Source organism: Phaethon aethereus (genome assembly GCF_964289735.1).
Source record: "Phaethon aethereus genome assembly, chromosome: Z".
NCBI classification, from domain to species: Eukaryota; Metazoa; Chordata; class Aves; order Phaethontiformes; family Phaethontidae; genus Phaethon; species Phaethon aethereus.
The window spans coordinates 26,975,914-26,993,684 of NC_138577.1; the positions used below are offsets into that span (position 1 = coordinate 26,975,914).

Sequence of the window (17,771 nt, forward strand, 5' to 3'; positions counted from 1 at the left end):
CCCGGACACCCCCCGCCGCCGCGCAGGCTGACGACAGCGGAAGCTGGGCGGCGGGGCCGGGCCGAGGGCGTCGCGGCCGGCAGCCGGGCCGAGGCGGTGCCGCTCCGCCCGTGGCGGCGGCGCCCCGCGCGCTGCCCTGCCCTGCCCAGCCCTGCCGGCCCTGCCCGCTCCCGCATGAGGGAGGCAGCGAGGGAGCCAGGCCGCGCCGCGCCGCCGGCATGTCCGCGCCCTGCTGCGCCGGCCAGGTAGGGGGCTGGGGGCCGCGGGGAGGCCGGCAGGTGTGCGCGGCGGGCGGCGCGGGCTCCGCAAGGCTGGCCCGGCCCCGGGCTGGGGGCGATACCACGGGAGACGGCGCCCGGCGCTCCGCCGCTCGTCGCGGCGAGCGAGGGCCTGGGGGAGCGCCCCGCGGGGCCGGGGTGGTGACGGCTCACCGCCGGGAACGGAGGCCCCGGGGCTGGATGGGGCCGGCGGCCGCATCCCTTCGCGCTGTCCGCGGCCAGCCCCCGGGCAGCCGGCCTCCCCAGGGCGCCAGTCGCCCTGGGAACAGCAGCGCCGGCGGAGGGGGAAAGCCGGGCACAGCGCGGGGGGGGTGCTGGTGGTGGTGCCTGTCTATAAAGCGTGGCTCTTTAAGTGTTTATAGTGGTGTTTTTGCGGAGTTTCCGGGTTGAATTCCCCGCGTGTTTCAGGAGGGCAGGCAGTGGAGAGCCGCTCCATTCGCGGGCATGGGCATCAGGAGCTGCGGTCGGGCGGTGGGGTGCGGGGGAAGACGGGGAGATTGAGGTGAGCCTTCCCAAAGACCTGCACTGCAGGGAGCAATTCCCGAAGGGGTGACAGATCGCTTAAAGCCTCAAGAGGCGGTCAGATAGTTGCCGCCGGTGCCTGATGGCGGGGAGATAAGACCCCATGTTGTAAGAAGTGGAATGGTCTTAACTTCTTTCTTAGCAGCTGGCTGCCTGGCACTCCTCAGACCCCTTCACAAGCTCCTTTAAATTTGGCTTGTGTAAAGATTCAGCAAGTGCTGGTGCTGGCGGGGGAAGTGAGAGATGGGAGCAAGTGGAGGTGGAGAGCGATGTGCGACCAACACGCTTCGCATCCATGGGATGATGAATCAGTCCTCCGTATCTCACCGCAGTGCACCTGTTCTCTTGACTGAATCAGTTCTGATGGAGGAAGGACCATGAACTCCTGTTCTTCACAGTTGTCTCTATCCTGGTGTTAGACAGCATCTCCCCCAGGCACTTTATTTTGTGCTTCATTTTCCCAAGTCTCCACTTCTGAAACAGAAACTTGTTACTACTTGTCCTGTCTGCAACAGACTAGCCAGTGAGTTTATTCCTGTTGTTTATTTAAACAACTTACAGTCCTAATTCTATTGATATTTCTTCATTGGTCACTGCCCATCCTCAGCATCCAATTATTCCCTTACTTTTGTGTGAACCACCTGGAAAATATCTCAGATCTTTCCTGAAGGTTGAAATCCCAGGCTAGATTTGGTCTTCCGTGGATCGGGAGTATTACTGAGCGTGCCTTCACGTGCCCATGCTCCATGAGCTCCCCTGCGCCTCGCCAAACAGCCCTGGGTGGTCGTGGGGGACAGCAGTAACTACATTTGCTAATACTCCACTTAAAGCAGGGGGTCTCCCTGCCTACCGCTTCGCGTGCATTTTGGCAGTGCGTGAAACAAGTTTTGGAGCAGCTCAACAAAGCACTATTAGTAGGTGCTGTTACTGTAGTGGTTCATGGCTGTTTGTATTTTCTTTTTTTTTTTTCGTGTAGCTTCTGGAAAAGTAACTTAATACCAAGAGGATCAAACTGTTGTGAGAGTCGTGTGCTGAATGACATGGCTTTAGTGTGACCAAACTTTGAGACATTCTTAAAAGACACTAAAAGTTCCTACCCTGTGTAGTAATATCTCATAGTAATGTGTGTTATCGACACTGATGTGTCACTTTGGAGTCTGTAAATAAACTGAACTCCTTAGTGATGTTGGAGCCAAAGAAAAGCCCTAAAGTGGATACAGTCATAACGCCAAAATTATGCAATACCCTGGGGAGATGTTTTCTGCTGGCTTAAGAATTATTTTTGATGTAAGGCCTATCTGTGCTAAATATGGCATGTTGCTGGAGTTATACCAGCGAACTTAGTGTGGATAACCTTTTTATAGGCTAAGATGATAAATGGCATAAACCATATTTCAATAACATGCAGTGTAACTTTTTTAAAAGGAAAAATGGTCTTTGCCTTCCTGACTTGATTTATTCCAGCCTTGATGAGGGGATGTTTGTTTAACATGATTAATACACAAGAAAAACAACAGGGATAGAAGTTCTTCTTCTTCTCTCGACCCAACTTCCTCAGGCATTTTATGGATACTGTTAATCAAATCAAGACGGAATTTGGCCTCTCTTTAAATGTTCCCCCAAAGGTGAAGTTAACTCTGTCTTCAGAAACAGAGATGATATGCTTGAGGAAAGATAGAACTGTATATGAGTCCTGAAACAGAACACTTATGTTGGGTCCCTCCTTCTCCCCTAAAATACACTAGTTTAATGGGTTTGATATCCCACAGAGTGGGGTTTTTTTGTATGAAGGATTTTTGCCCTGTATATATCTTATACCTGCGCCTCTGTTTCTATGGATCTGCTTTCCTAGAACAGACTGAGAACTTTGGTATTGTCCTTCTGAGCTGTGAAAGTGCAGTTACTATGTGGGGATGTCTGTAACTGATATCAAAGTTTTGTTGTGAATTAACATCACTTAACTATCCATTTTTTCTCCATCACGCCAGCAAATTTTCCTGGTGTGAAGTAGACAATGAGTGATGGGTACTTTTGGTTTTGGGTCAAACCGTGCTAAACATCTAGGTGATGATGCCTGTCAGAATAAATGCATTCAGGTTTTTGCAGCCCAGATTCCTGTTAAAGGATACAGCGGCAAGCTGCCAAACTTCAGTGTACTTTGGTTATGCTGATTTTGCACTCAAAAGTTATTTAAAATAATCTTAATTAACATTACTGTGTGATTTGTATGCTTGCCAAGTAGACCTTGGGAACTTGTTTTCAAGGAGCTTGGCCATTTATAAACCGTAATTTCTGCAGTTGGTTTTTATCAGGTGAAGCACAAGCTTGTTTTGAAGAGAATTGAGATTTTTAGGTTTCTGAGCTGTAATAAGCTTGCTAAACATTTCTTCTTTTGCTGATGTTTCATTGGTAGACCTATTTTGAGAATGCAGTGAGAATACAGTTTGGCTCGGGCCTCCACAGTGCTTTTGATTACATAAAAACATCTGCTTAAACTGACAGGAAACAGGATTTTACATTTGGCTTTTCTTCAGTAGTTATTCTCAAGAGAATAAAGTTGAGATCATGGTTAAGAAAAGCAGCTGTTGCGGAAAATCTTTATTACAATGAATATGTTTTTTCCAGAGTTAAATAAATGTAATTTGGATAGTTAACATTAATTTTAGGGGAGCAGTATGTTGTAGCTGGGTTGTTCAAGAAGATGTATTTTTCAATTAGAACTGGTAGTTATTAAAGCTTATAAAGCTGTTTTTGTAGGTCTGTTAAATCTTGAGTACTTTCTCCAATACTGTTCTGCTCTTAGAAATCATATCATATAGTAAATGCAGTAAGATGTGCCACAAGTTAAGAGTATCAGTTTTTCATTTTAAACCCAGACCTCTTAATTCTGAGGGGTTTAAAAAAATAAAATGGATTTTAAAAAGCTTTAAGCCATAAATAAAGCTTTAAAGACGCAACATCTTTCTGGAACAGCTCAGAGCTGTCAGTTCATTCCATTCATTGAACTTGGCCAATCTTATGACTTATGGGGCTCATGGCTTTTGGGGCAAGAGAAGGAAGCCCCCCGTGTGCTCTGGGCCTGCCTGCCTTTCTGGCGTTTCCTGTTTGCATCTGCAGGTTGAGAAGGGGTCTTTCACCCCTGTCCTCATGGTCTCCTCTTTCCATTACATGGTGAAAAGGGTGCTTTGTCATCCTCGTCCAGGTTTGCGTCTTCTGAGGACACCGCTGCATTGCTGGGGCACACGCATGGTGTGATGCGCTACAGCACTATGGGGTGGTGCTGGCGGCATTCCTGGCTGCGCTCCACGTGGTGCTCCCCAAAACACATCTCTCCTCCTGCAAATGGTATTCCTGGGTGAGGAGCGTTTGGTTTATTGTGGTTTAACCTGAGCCGGTCAGTTAAAAAGAGACATTTAGATGTGGGTCTTACCTCCTCTCACAGCTGCCTTTGCATGACCTGCCACTGCTATTAAACATGACTGAAGGTGAAAGTAGCTGACTGAGGACTGATGTGGAGTATTCTAGTGTACACTCCACTTAAGTAGAGTTGGGGAAAACAGACTGGGGAAGGACTTTTTTCCCTGTTTGCAGAAACATGGAGTTTTTGCTTTAAACAAATGGTTGCCGGAACAACTGCATTAGCAAAGCCTGATTTTCTGCAGCTTTGTCCATTGAGGTTGGTGTCTTACATTGATTCCCTTTCTAATAAATCGACTGAACTTGTGTTGCTGCTTGTCCTTGCTCAGGGTTGAGAGATCGTTTTTCTCTGCTAAACCTTTTACCTATTTTCAAGGAAATTGTAAGAACGTAGTATCTTTGAGGCCCCCATCTGCCTGCCATAGCTAGGTGAAATTGGCTGCTGGATTCAAAAATGATTGGAAAGGGAGGGAAAAGCGACCAGAAGAGAGTGAGGTCCTGTGAGTTTTGTGTCATTTGACACTAGGTTGGAATTCTTTCCCTGGCACTGCATGAGGCAGAAGATACTCTTTCTCATTCCAGGCAGAAGATAGTCTTTCTCATTCCTGCTTAATTTCCTATTGCTACCTAATTTTTTTTTAGTCTTTTCCTTTTGCATCCCACAAGTTAATTGCATTGTGGGTTTAAAGAAACAGCTTAAATACCCATGGCTGTACAGCTGTGGAGTGAAGGCAGTATATGAGCAGAGCCTTCACTTTCAAGGGCAAGGGGATATTTTTCTGCAGAAAGATGTAAATCCTACTGCTGTTTTTATTTTAATTTTTACAAGTATATGTATTTCAGGGTGGTTTTTCCATTACTGAGAGTTTAATTACAATGGTTGCACTCACAGTTGCAGGTGCAAGACATACTTGTTTCAGGGAAGCAATTGAATGAAAGCCTGAGCTATGACTACAGTATAAGTTGAAGGTCTCGTCTGGAGCTGGTGACTGCTGTCATCCCAAACACATGCTGAGGCTCGATGGTGTTCTCAACTTAGCCATGTGAAGATGCTTGGACCTTAGGTTGTTTCCAAGGTCCCTCTTATACCTGAGTTAATGGCACTTCCACTTCTTTCTCAGCTGTGTGGGCTTTAATATGTTTTGACATGTTAAATGCCTGGCCTCCTAGATTTTTAAGATGTGATTGACCATTCTGCTGATTGAATTTGTCCTACTGCATTGTTCAGGTCACCCAGGAGATAGGCTTCAACATCAGCATGTGCTACAGCACGAGGCAGTGAAGGACTGAGCCAGCCAGAGCTGTGGGGGACTGTAGTGTTTACCCATGACAGCATGTGGAGGGGAAGATGGCTCCATGTTTGTTCTGAAGGGAGTCCTGACACACCTAGCAATCTCATCATCATTTTAGTTAGTGATAACTATGCTGGGACTGATGTTTGCAGTTTAGTGATTGCAACTTCCATCGATTAGAGATGGCATATGCTCAAGTGTTTAAATATATAAATGTTCACAGGCTGAAAATGGAAAAGTTTTGCACTTCTTGCTGTCCAGTAGGACTGATCTAAAATGTGTCAACCTGTCATCTCTCACACTGAGTTTTAGCAGGAACTGTTCTTAATGTTTTATGAAGAGACCTATCTCATGTGGGTTTTTTTCGTTGGCCTCATGTTACAGTCTCTGGCAAAACAGTGGTTCAGGAATACTATTCAAGATACTTCTTATGTAGTCATTGTATTTAAAAATACTCATTGAGAAGTAAGGAAGGGAAGACATGAGCTCCAGTTTGAACCTGCTGATCTAGAAACGTGTCTGAAGTTGGCTTTTGTGACACTGATCTAAACTGGAATGTCTTTAGCAATGCTTCGAGCAGTAGATTTTTTTTTTTTTTTTTTTATGATGTGGTGAGAAATTGTTAATGTTTTGTACCGGTTTGTTGGCTTTCATCACTTTGTACAAAGTGTTAATGTCTTTTTTTCCCCCTGCCTTAAAGCCCTCTTGGACTAAGTACTGAAACCACCTTTTAAAGACACAACATCTTTCTGAAACAGCTCAGAGCTGTCAGCTCATTCCAAAGTGAAGCAGCTGTTCCAGCTACATGCTTTTAAGTCAGTGCATACAGAAATTTCATTTTAACTGCTTCTTCACTCCAGTGGTATATGGGCTTAAGCAGTTACTGCCCTCTCCTTGGTTCTCTGTCCCTGGCAATGCAACACATTGCATCTGTGTGTGCCATTCTACCTCTAGAGTCCTGGTTTTGAACATCACAGCTAGCCTGGAGAAAATCTGCTCGCTGTATGAAGTGATGGCCTCAGATTGTCAGACTTTGCCATTGCTGACTTGTCTTTCATCTTCCAGTTGCTCTGTTAGTAGCTCCTCTGCTGTGAAAGGCAGAGAAGAGGCTGCAGCGTGAGCTGGAACAACCTGCAAATGAGAAAACTGTGACATATGAAATGATAGGAAAGGGAAAAATTTCCTTATGGAGAGAATGGTCAAACGTTGGAACAGGCTGCCCAGGGAGGTGGTGGAGTCACCATCACTGGAGGTGTTCAAAAAACATGTAGACATGGCACTTCAGGATATGGTTTAGTGGGCATGGTGGTGTTGGGCTGATGGTTGGACTTGATGATCTTAAAGGTCTTTTCCAATCTTAATGATTCTGTGATTCTGACAGTTGAGCCTGTCGCCCAGCAGAGGTTGCTCTCAGTGAGGGCTGTCAAGAGATCAATGCAAAGAAGCTTCAGGATCAGGTCACTGATAAAAACAGTGGCCCGCTTTCATCAGTGACCTGAGAGTATGTTTAAAATTGCTCCTGAAAGCACACAGGCATGCTGGAAGGACTGGTGGAGTGGAGAGTGCTATTCAAGGTGGTGTAACCCAGATGGCGTGACTCCAGTGCAAATAAAATACACCTTTTAAGTACAGCCAGCTAGCTGCTTGCCCGCACCAGGTGTGCGTGGAGGGCAGCCTGCTCCTGCAGCATGGGGTGCTGTGGGGCAGAGTCTCGCCCCCTCTTTGGCTGCTCGTGGGGGCGAGGGGCGAGGTGGCTAGCTGGGCTGTATGCAGTTGGGCAGGTGACGCTGCCATCATTTTGTAAGAGGAGACTGGGGAAATTTATGGGGATACAGGAAGAAAACCCAAACAACTTAGGTGCTGGGAGGAAGAGTCTTAAAGCCTTCAAATAAGATTGGGGGTAAATGGTTTGAGTTCCTTCTTCGACAAGAAGGGAGAAAAGACCAGGCAATTAAAAGGCTCTCTAAGCTAGTGAAGAAAGCCTCACCAAGGACCAGTGCCTGGGAACTGTAGCAGAAAAATTAGAAGGTGGGGTGGGATTTTTTCTGTTTTTAATGATAGGTGTTAAGTAACCAGAGGGACAGACAGTCCACCTCATACTGCTGTCATATCCAGATGGTCTATGCTAATGGAAAATAGCTGTACTACTAGGGAGCTGGATGATGTGATATACTGTGAGGCTCAGGTCAGACTAAACAATTGTCTTGATTTTTCCAAAATCATCAGGAGAAGAGCGGTTGGGCAGTCTTTAATTTAGACATTTTGCAGTGACATTGTTTTCTGATGCTGAGCTGAGTCACCTCTTAGTAATGTTTGGGTATGCAGACAGACGCTAATCATCCTCAGTTCAGCTTAACTTCAGCTCTGCTGGCGCCAGGCAGTGGCTCACCCCTATTTTAGCTCTTGGTGTATGTAGCTGTCCTAGATCCTCTTTTCTCGCCTGGGTTTTGAGCTGCTTGGTGCTGCATGGCAGTTCTGCCCCGTGGTGCAGGGCATGAGCCCTTCGCTTTGGAAACTCAGCTCGGGGCAGGAAAGCCTCACGGGAAAGCAGTGCTGAGGCAGCGTCTAGGCTGGTGTGGCTTTTCTCTGAAGTTGCTTTTAATTTTGCACAGTTTGCAGTGTGATGTGTGCTCCCAAAAAGAGGTCATCAGGTGATGAACTGGCGTGCTAGTCACAAACCCTCTCAGCTTAAGCCACATGGTGAGTCTGAATATTAAAGAAGAAGCAGTGAAAAGCCAGTTAAATCAGCTAAAGGACAAAATAAAGCCTCTTGGGCTAATTTAGTTACTTCATAGGGACAAACACTGTGTAATCATGCGACCGGTTGAAGAAACCTTTGCAAAATGTGTATGCATAACAGTTTTCAATAATAGCCTGAGCCCAGCTCCTAACATTTGGGACACCTGGCATCAGGCATCTCTTGTTTTCATGAACCGGTGCACTAACAAAATGGTTTGCTTGCTAGATGCTCTCTCCTGAAACTAAGGGCAGGTATGTAGCGCTTCAGGACATTGCTCATGCAGGGCTGGCTGCTTTGCTCTCCCAAGCCTGCTTGGATGCTGTGTGTAGCTGTGAGAGCAGATGTTTGGGGTTTTTTGATAGACGTTGCAATTAACAGCTCAGTGACCGCATTATCTGCAAATCTTATGGCCCAGATAATGCTGGTAGTCAAGTAATCAAGCAGTGCATGAAAAACTAAGCTGCTGTAGGCCCTCATGAAAAGAAGCTTCAGCAGGGCACATTCCTGTGCTCCGTGTACAAGCCGGATGACATGCGGTCTCCCTGGCCACCCTGGCTGGGTGGTCAGTTAGGAGGGAAGAGATGAAACGCCGCTAAGTATTTCATTTACGTATATACTTTTTTTTTCCCCAATATGCTCTTCTTCCCTTTGTTTTTTACCATTTCTGCTCAAGTCTCCCAAAAGGAAGAGTGCTTTGTTGTGATAAGCGTGATACTTCCCTATGGTCTGTATAATTTAAAAATACCATAGGCTATTTTGGGCAGTGATCCTGAAACTCCTCACTTTGTTTTAATGGGTATGCAAAATATTTTCAAAGACCTTTGAGATTTTTTTGGAAACATCTGTGGAAAATACCTTCTAAAAATGTCATTGACTCTACAAAAGCAGTAGGCAGGACACGTACACTTTACTTCTCAGTCTTGTATGTAGTTACGTGTGTGCTTAATGTTACCGTCAGATCTCATTCTGTTGATTTATCAGATTGGATCCCAGCTTGCAAAAATCAACACTCGCATGTGTAGCAGGTGTTAAGTGTCTGTCGGTGGAGTATTTGTTGTAGGATGCCAAAAGCTTGTGCACAAGCTGGTAAGGCTGCTTTTACCCTGTTTTGTTTACCTGTCTAACTCCTTCTTAACCGTAGGTACCCCCCAGGCTGGCATAAGATGGGAGTGTGCAAATACGTCCGGGCCTGCCTGTTTGCACGGACTAGGGCTGTTACATGGTCTGCTCGCTTCTGCTCCTCACTGTGTGGACGTAAAAATTATTGTTCCCCTGTGGCGGCAGGAACCTACCACACTCAAACTGAATGAGGTGGTAGGAAAATGCCACTGAAACGTCTTCTCAGAGAAGGGTCAAAGCATGCAGGACTGCTGCGAGGCATTCACCTCTGCTCTCCCCTCCCGCCTGTTCACCGTGCCCTCGCTTGAAATGGTAAAACTGTTCTGCCATTGCATAATAAATCAGCAGCTGAGAAGGATTGATATGTCTTTTTTCTGCACACACACCCCCACACACACACTTTTTTTTTTTTTTTTTTAAATCCAGTAAGTTGCTTGCTTTGTTCACCCCCAGCAGCACAAACAATTGTCAAGGCCACTGAGGTGCTGGTGCCAGGGTGGGCGTGAGTGAGTGGCCAGCAGGGGAGAAAGGCTGGGGGGAGCCAGTGGCTGTAAGCCAGCCTGGCTACCAGAAGTGGTGTCTCTGAAACTGCACTTTTAATGTTTTTTATCAGAAAAATTTCCCACGCAGCTTTCCACAGCTGCTGTTGTGAAACCAGTCAAGTTAGCCATCACCCAGGCAGTTCAAACTGCGGCACAGTCTGTTTTCAAGTACACTAGGTTTTCAAGTGTCAGGGTCTCGGGAAAGCTGGCACTGCACCCTCCTTGAGCTCCAAAGGAGCATCACCAAGTAAAGCAGGTGGCCAGTCTACGTTGTGGAGGCCTGGCGTCGTGGTGGGTTAAGCATGAGGGGCCTGGCTGGTTGTAGGTATTTGTGGAAAGCATAAATATTTGCATAGTGCTTGTAGTTATTGTCAGACTGGGGCGTTCACCCGCTGAGGAGATGTAAAGCTAGAGAGAGGGCTGTGGTGGCTGTACTTGCTGCCTGACTTGTGGGAGCCTTTGGATGAGAAAGACTTGAAGCCAGAACCTGCTGCAGCATGACAAACTCCTGCCAGAGCAGCCTGGCTTCCAGTTGCCATTGCCCTGGGCTCTTGGGGACCCTGGACTTGGAAAGATCACAGGACTTTGAAGGAACTCTGTAGGTACAGACCAGGATTTTCAAGGCCTGCCTGCTGGTGGTGATCGCAGGCCTTGGGTTTTCTGGGTTGTCTCTGTCCCGAAAACCACACAGCACCTTCCTTCTGCACAACCCATCCTTTGGAGGACCTTTTGTCTAATGATAAGCTGTAAAAGATTTATGACATAACTTGTTTTTTTTTTTTCACAGCCCGTTTTTTTAACATGGGAAGAATTGGTTACCAGCTTGCACTTCTGCACCAGTGGGTCCTGAGCCCCTGGGCAGACCCTCGCTGCGGTCAAAAGGGAGAGGAGAGGTGAGATGGGCCATGCCCGCAGTAAAGCATGCGGCATCAGAGGGACTGCATAGTTTAGCTGCACGTTGACCTCAACCTTTTAACAGACAGCTCGTTGTATATGTGGGCTTTCAGGTCTGTCACCCAAAGATAACATATATGAAACCAGTCAACAGGTTGTGGCCAGCACCTTACTCTTTGGGACAGTGACTGTTTTCATTTATTTTTGGATAACATGTATTTCATCGCGGCCCACTCTGGAATGTAGTTAGTCATAACCCAAACTTAAAAAAGAAGAAAAACCCAAACCAACAACAAAATAAAAACCCACCAAATTTGGGACTGTGGCTGAATAACCTAACCAGCTTTCTATGGTTTCCACAGCTATTCAGAGTGCCTAAAGGAGTGCATCTGAAAAAAGATGGAGACACTGGTATTTTTCACAAGTATTGCCAATTTATAGGTTATGTGCTCAGTATTAGAAACCATCATTAAAGTAATGTGGAACAATGCATAAATGAGCTGTATACTCTATTTAAGTATTTGTTGCTTTAAATAGTAGCTCCCAGGTCCCAGGACTGGAATAGCAGACACGTTGCTGGATGTAGATGAGGTTTCACTGGCAGAGCTCTCTAGCACCTGGCTTAGGAAAATGCTGTTCCCTTACAAATGCCAAAGCTGCGTACCTTTTTACCTCTGTACTATAGTTTTTAAAGTTACGGTGAGTATGGCCAGCAGTTGAAGTTCATCATGGATACTTGGGATCTTGCTGATACAGACTGAAAGGACCTTTAGTCTTACTCTTTCCCACCCGACCCCCCACCCCCATAATTCTGAAGTGGATGGATTATACTTTTCTGGTATGTTTTTGTTTTGAAATGTCATTATTCCATTTTTTTGCCGAATTGGTAACTTGCCGTAGCTTCCTTATTTCTCGGACTTGTAGCTGATGCTGTAAAAGTTAACTTAGTTTCAGTACATAAAAAACAAAATTTCCATTCAGCCACCACTGCCTTCTATTTTGAAAGTATACATGCATGATTTGCTTATGCACGTAGTATTTTTAATTTCCAGCTTTGGTGCCAACACGAGCCCATTCTGTTTATTCCCCACAGTTGGAGCTTTGTGTGTTTTGGGGAGGATTTCTGTTTTGCAGCAGCAGCAGTTTTAGCAACTGCGTGCTTTGAGGCCCCCATCTCTTCTGGCATGAGATCCAGCAATGAACTGAGAGAAGGGCAGAGTGAGAGCCAGGTTGGACTGTCCCCAGTTTATGTCTTCTGCAAACTGAAAAGCTTGTTGTCAAGCGAGGCGAGGTCCTGTGCGCTACCCCATTTCTGCAGGGCTGAAGGCAGGCAACACCCGGTGCTTGGTGTTGGGACATGGCAAGGAAATTATAAGCTGGGAGTCTTTTCAGGACTCTTCAGAATGATTTGGGGCTCTTTAGTCAGCCAGCCTGGTTGCGAGACTCTGGAGTTATACCAGATATGCGTGTCTGCAAACACATACATGAAGCCCCCTTCTCCAGGTCGGACAGTAATTGATGCTGGAAGAGCGAATGTCCTGGGAGGAAAACAGCGCGTGGTGGTGTGCCTGAAGGCACATACAAGCGAGTGAAATTTGCCTGGATGACTCAAATGTGGCAATTTGGCATTTTGAATCCCATGGCAAGGGCTAAGAAAAGCCATCCATCTTGTACAACTGCTTGCTAGAAGGCAGGAGGGTCCTCTGAACATCCCCACGGCCCCTCCAAGGGCTGAGGAGACAGCAGTAAAAAGCAGCCTCGGTGTGCTCGAGCCTCTGGCAGCATACCTCCCCTGTGCTCCACACCAGCCACGGGGAGCCCCTTGAGAATGGGAGAGCTGAGGGGTGAGGTTGCTCTGGGTTGGCAGCAGTGAGACCTGGAAGAGAAGTTCCCTGCTCCTGGCTGCCTGCTGGTATCCAGAAATCCCTCCTGTGGTCACGACTGCTGGGATAAGCATGAGAGCCGTATGAAGCTGCAGCCTGTTGCAAGAAAGGGCCTGGACAAGGACAGTGCTGCCTTATGTATAAACATAAGGCTTGTATTTATAGTTTTATATATGACTTTTCTAAAAATAGAAGGCAGGGAATGTGAATCCTGCTTCTCTGAAAGTTAATGACACTGTTGACAGCAAGGAAATAAGGAGCATTAAGCTAGATCCCTTTCAGGATTTATCCAGTACCTTTTTCCCTGTTGAATAAGGGAGTTACGTGCTTTTTGCTATGCTTCTTGGTTTTTATTGTGGTGAACCCTCAGTTGCAGGTAGAAAAGAACTAAAATACTCAAGGAATTCTGTCTCTAATAACGTTTAAACGTTGGAGACGGTGTCAGCCAAAGTGTGATTTGTATTATTTTCCTTGCAGCTGTGGATTTTTTTCCTTGCCATCTTACACATCGGAATTGCTGCTTTCACATTTGCAAAGTGAAATGCAGTTACATTTCTTCTCTGGCTTTCTTTAGTACAAGATGATGCCATTGTATTCTGGATACTTCAAGCTCAGCTATCTTTCGCTTTGTTTGCAGTAAGCCAAATATTTCCAGATTCTTTCTACTGCCCAAAATATTTAGAACTGTTAATGTATTTTTTTGTTTGTTGGTTTGAGTTTGGGGTTTTTTGTAGCTGTTGTCTGTTTATAAAGCCTTCAGCACAGCTATCCCAAAGTGTGGCTTAAACAGTGTGTCGTGTCCCCCCCTTTAATTTGCTCAAAGTCTTTAGTAGCATAAAAAGTTCTGTAGGGAAGAAAAAAGTTTTTTTGCCTGTGAGTGTACCAGAAGGGGCACCTTAAAAAAGGACAGTATGGCTCTGGTGAATGGAAATGGATCTGTACAGCTTGTTTTGAAACAAAACCTCCAGCTTTTCTTAGAAACAAAATAGGTTTGTCTGTATGTTAAAAGCAAACAGTTTTGGAGTCTGTGCCGTTCTTGTGCAGATTTGTTTTTCACTACAGAGCAGGAGAGTGTGTTGGCAGGAAGCAGAGCCTTACCATTGCAATGCCTGTTCTACTGGGCAAAACATGTCAGGAGCACAGCTGCACAGAGATACTAGAGAGCAGGATTAAGAAATCAGGAGCGGTTCTTCCTCATCCTCGTCACTGTCATCCTTAGTGTGTGGGAAAGCTAGAAACTGATGTGCTTAAACGTAGTGACTTTTGATAAGACAATCTGCTTCCACTTAAATGCTGCTCAGCTGGAAGGAGAGCACTTGAATTCTGGAGTTTTACAGGAGGTTTCCCATCTTCTGACTTTTGCAATAGAAACCTAAAGACGGTGATGGAATGACTTGTGTTTTTTATCTTACTTTCCAGTTGGCCTGCTGCTGTGGTACTGCCGCTTGTTCCTTGTGCTGCAAATGTTGCCCCAAGATAAAACAGTCAACCAGCACCCGCTTCATGTATGCGCTTTACTTCATCCTGGTGACTATCATCTGTTGTGTCATGATGTCAACAACAGTAGCTAACGAAATGAAAACACACGTAAGTAAGAGAGGTGAAGCCACTGCTGCCCCTGGAAGGAAATGGGGCTTCTTCCACAACTCTTCACATACAGGGGCACTCCCTCAGAAGAGGCAGTCTATTCCCTCCACCCATCCACTTGCAAACCCAGACGGGATGATTTTCCATGCTCAGCCTCTTCCTGTCAATTACTCACCTGTCCAGTGTGTTTCACAACAGGAAGAGTCAAGGATCACAGAACTAGGAGCCTTCCTCCTCTTTTGTTGTGCAGAGACCCACTGGTTTGCTGCATGGATAGTGTCACTAGACGCTATTAGGAAACATGTTACAGTAGAACAAATTGGTTCGGTCTAACATTGAGTTTGTCTCTGGTAACTTGTTTAGTAGCAGAAACAGTAAATTAGAAAATAACTCTTCAAGTGTTGCATTTGTAATTTTAATTCAGTGTTCTTGGTGAAGAAGTCTGTCCGTTGTGTGACAGACTACTGCAATGCACAATGCTGCAGATCCTTTACAAGGGGTTTTCTTCAGTGTGTGTTGAGTCATCATGTTCACATGGCCTCTAGCCACAGCAGATATTGTTCATCTCTAATTGTCTTTTTAATTAAAATGCTTCAAAAGCATGAAAAGAGCTGTGGCTAAAACTAAATTTTAAAACTGAAGTTTCTTTCAGAGTCTTAATATAACTTTCCTAAGCTTACCAGCCTGCTTGCGGTCACACACTAGACCTGTTGTACCACATCTTTGGTTTGGTTTCTTAAGCCACCCAAGTTGCTCTCAGTAGCACAAATCCTCTCTCTCACCCTCTACAAACTACAAGAAGAGAAGTCTGTTTTTAAGTAGAGGGAACAATAGCTGGATTGCTTAATTCTTAAAAGTTAAGTTTCTTCACCAAACTTGGCATCAGGCCTGCTTCGAGGTTGTAAATGTCCTTGCCCTGGAGGTTCAGAAAGCTTCCCTTGCTGTGGGCATCTAGTTATTTTGTGTGACCCTCCCAAGAGAGAGTGCCGGTGGATGCACAGTTAGGGCTGTTTCCATGTTTAACCAGTTGCTGGTCAAGCTGATGCCCTGCTTAACTTCTGCGCTTGACTTTCAGTTGTCTGTGAAACACTTCCCTCCGCAGCAGCCTATATTGAGAAGCTGGTGGTAGCACCCTGTGCCTGCAACACAGATGAACTAGTGGGCTTGTGACGGGGCTAGTTTGAGGGTTTCTGTGCTCTGCTGCCAGTGAGCTTGCTTTCTTCCCATTGTACCCTCGTTGTATGTTTTGTCCTAACTTTCTTTCATTTAATAGCACTTTTCTTGAGTTATCCTAGTGCCACCTTCTTAGTCCCAGCCACCAGAAGTTGCTGACAGTCCTATAAGAGTACCCAGTACAGACATGATGATTGCCTGTGAGCTGCGACTTAAAAACTGTTCAACATGTGCATGCTGAAATTTCTTGCCAGGAATTACTTTGACTTACTAGATGCTTAGCTTGGCAATAAAGTGAATAATCCAAGCAACTCAAGTGTGGGAGACAAATTACATGCTCATATCCAAATTTCATAAAGTCATTTTCCATAAGTATTGTGTTTTTATGCAGCTTGTATCCTTAACAAAAAATACTCGTTCTTTATCCAACAGAAAAGTGATTCAAGAAGCCTCCAATAACATGCTTTTCAGTATTGCCAAATTTCTTTTCCAGTTCATAGTCCTGAAAGCTCAGTGTGGGAAGAAATGGCACAAAGAGTAGCTGTTAGTGTGAAGTGGAAAGATAATCACACTCTTAATTTAGAGCATTTGATGTCTTTGAATGGGAAATGGACCATCTGAAAGTAGGCTTTCTTTATCTGCTCTCTAACTTAATAATTATGTTCAGGGCCCATAAAAGTTCAAAGTCTCCTGAAGCTAATTCAGCCCAGTTGTAATAGAGTGCACCTTCCAAATATTTATTCAGACTAACCGGTCTCAGCTTCCCAAAGATGAACTATGTTTTGAAAGTGCTGGGCACTTACTGATCCCTTTGCTTTTGGATGGATCGTGGAGCACCCTGGTTACTGAAGCCAGTCTGTAAGCAATCGCTTTGCATGATGCTTATAGGACCTCACCCTGTCTGTCTTGAGAGGAGAGAGAACTTTTATTAATTTTAATTACAATTTTTTAATTGTTGTATTAAAATAAAAAACTAGGTTTTTATTTTTAAAAAAATTAAAATGTTAATGCAGTCCTTTATGGAGGCATAATCTTGGCAGGGAACCATCTGCTTTACCAGTTTAGAGGTAAATATGCTGATGTTACAGGAGACGAATCTCTCCCTTGTCAGTAAGAGATTTTTTTGGTTGATTTGCCATAAATTCCAAAGTCTAAAGTAGTTCTAAAAGTATTTGTTGTAGCACTTGGTGCTTTGGCATTATTTTGAGAGGAAGCTAGGGCAAATGTATGTCTCTTATGGGCACCTTAAACAGAGACTTTTTAAAAGTGTTTGTATTTGTTTTGCAATATTTATCTACCCCCATGGTCATACAGTTTGTCTATTAAAACACTTTTAGGACAGCTTTTCAGTTCCCAAGCTGCCAGACTCTGCAGGTGCCATCGCAGAGCTGAGGACCTGCTCTGTGCCCTGCAACACGGCTGGAAAAATAAGGCGCTGTCCCAGGGTGCTCAACTTCCACATCCTCACCAAAGCTGGCAGGTAGACGAAACCATGTGTCTGTGGGAGGACACGGTAACTGTGGAATATTTGGTTATGATTTCAAAACCTTGGTTCCTAATCTAACCAGCAACATTTTGAGGTGATCGTATTTTGTGGTGAGCCTTAAGAATTGAAGATAGTCTTTTGCAGGGGCAGTTTTTTCTCTCTTGTGTTCACTCTTCTTTCTTTCACTCCTGAGCTGTCCCTGCGCCCACAGGACACCAAAGGAGAAAGGCCCAAAGGGGTTAATTCTGAAAAATGTGCAAAGAAACCAAGGCATTTCTGTTTGATCTCTGGGGAAGAAGCAAGAGGCAGTGGAGGGCTATGAAAGGACTGGATGGTTTTGACCAGGAAAATACTTTGAGTAGTAGCATGTAGAATAGATTTCAGAGGAGCAAGGTTGTGTATCAAGGCAAAAGATGGGGTAGAGCATCAATCAAGACATGATAGCGTCAGTGAAGGGTACAGAAAGACAGAAAAGAACAATATCACAGAATCACAGAATTACTAGGTTGGAAAGGACCTTCAAGATCATCAAGTCCAACCATTAATCCAGCGCCACCATGTCCCCTAAACCATGTCCTGAAGCGCCACATCCACACGTTTTTTGAACACTTCCAGAGATGGCGACTCCACCACCTCCCTGGGCAGCCTGTTCCAATGCCTGACCACTCTCTCAGTGAAGAATTTTTTCCTAATATCCAATCTAAACCTCCCCTGGTGCAACTTGAGGCCATTTCCTCTTGTCCTATCACTAGTTACTTGGGAGAAGAGACCAACACCCTCGTCGCCACAACCCCCTTTCAGGTAGTTGTAGAGAGCGATAAGGTCTCCTCTCAGCCTC

General features: G+C 45.3%; 1 protein-coding gene across 1 annotated transcript in view; it reads left to right on the plus strand.

Annotated features, from left to right (window-relative positions):
* Positions 1-218: 218 nt before the first annotated feature.
* SERINC5 (serine incorporator 5) overlaps positions 219-17,771 on the plus strand; it is a gene marked incomplete at its 5' end in the record, with an annotated part of 38,083 nt that continues 20,530 nt past the window's right edge. Inside the window, 4 exons of the mRNA XM_082013769.1 lie at positions 219-573; positions 687-780; positions 946-1,036; positions 14,107-14,274. Of these exons, the coding sequence (XP_081869895.1) occupies positions 219-573; positions 687-780; positions 946-1,036; positions 14,107-14,274 (708 nt within the window). The remainder of the gene's footprint in view (positions 574-686; positions 781-945; positions 1,037-14,106; positions 14,275-17,771) is intronic.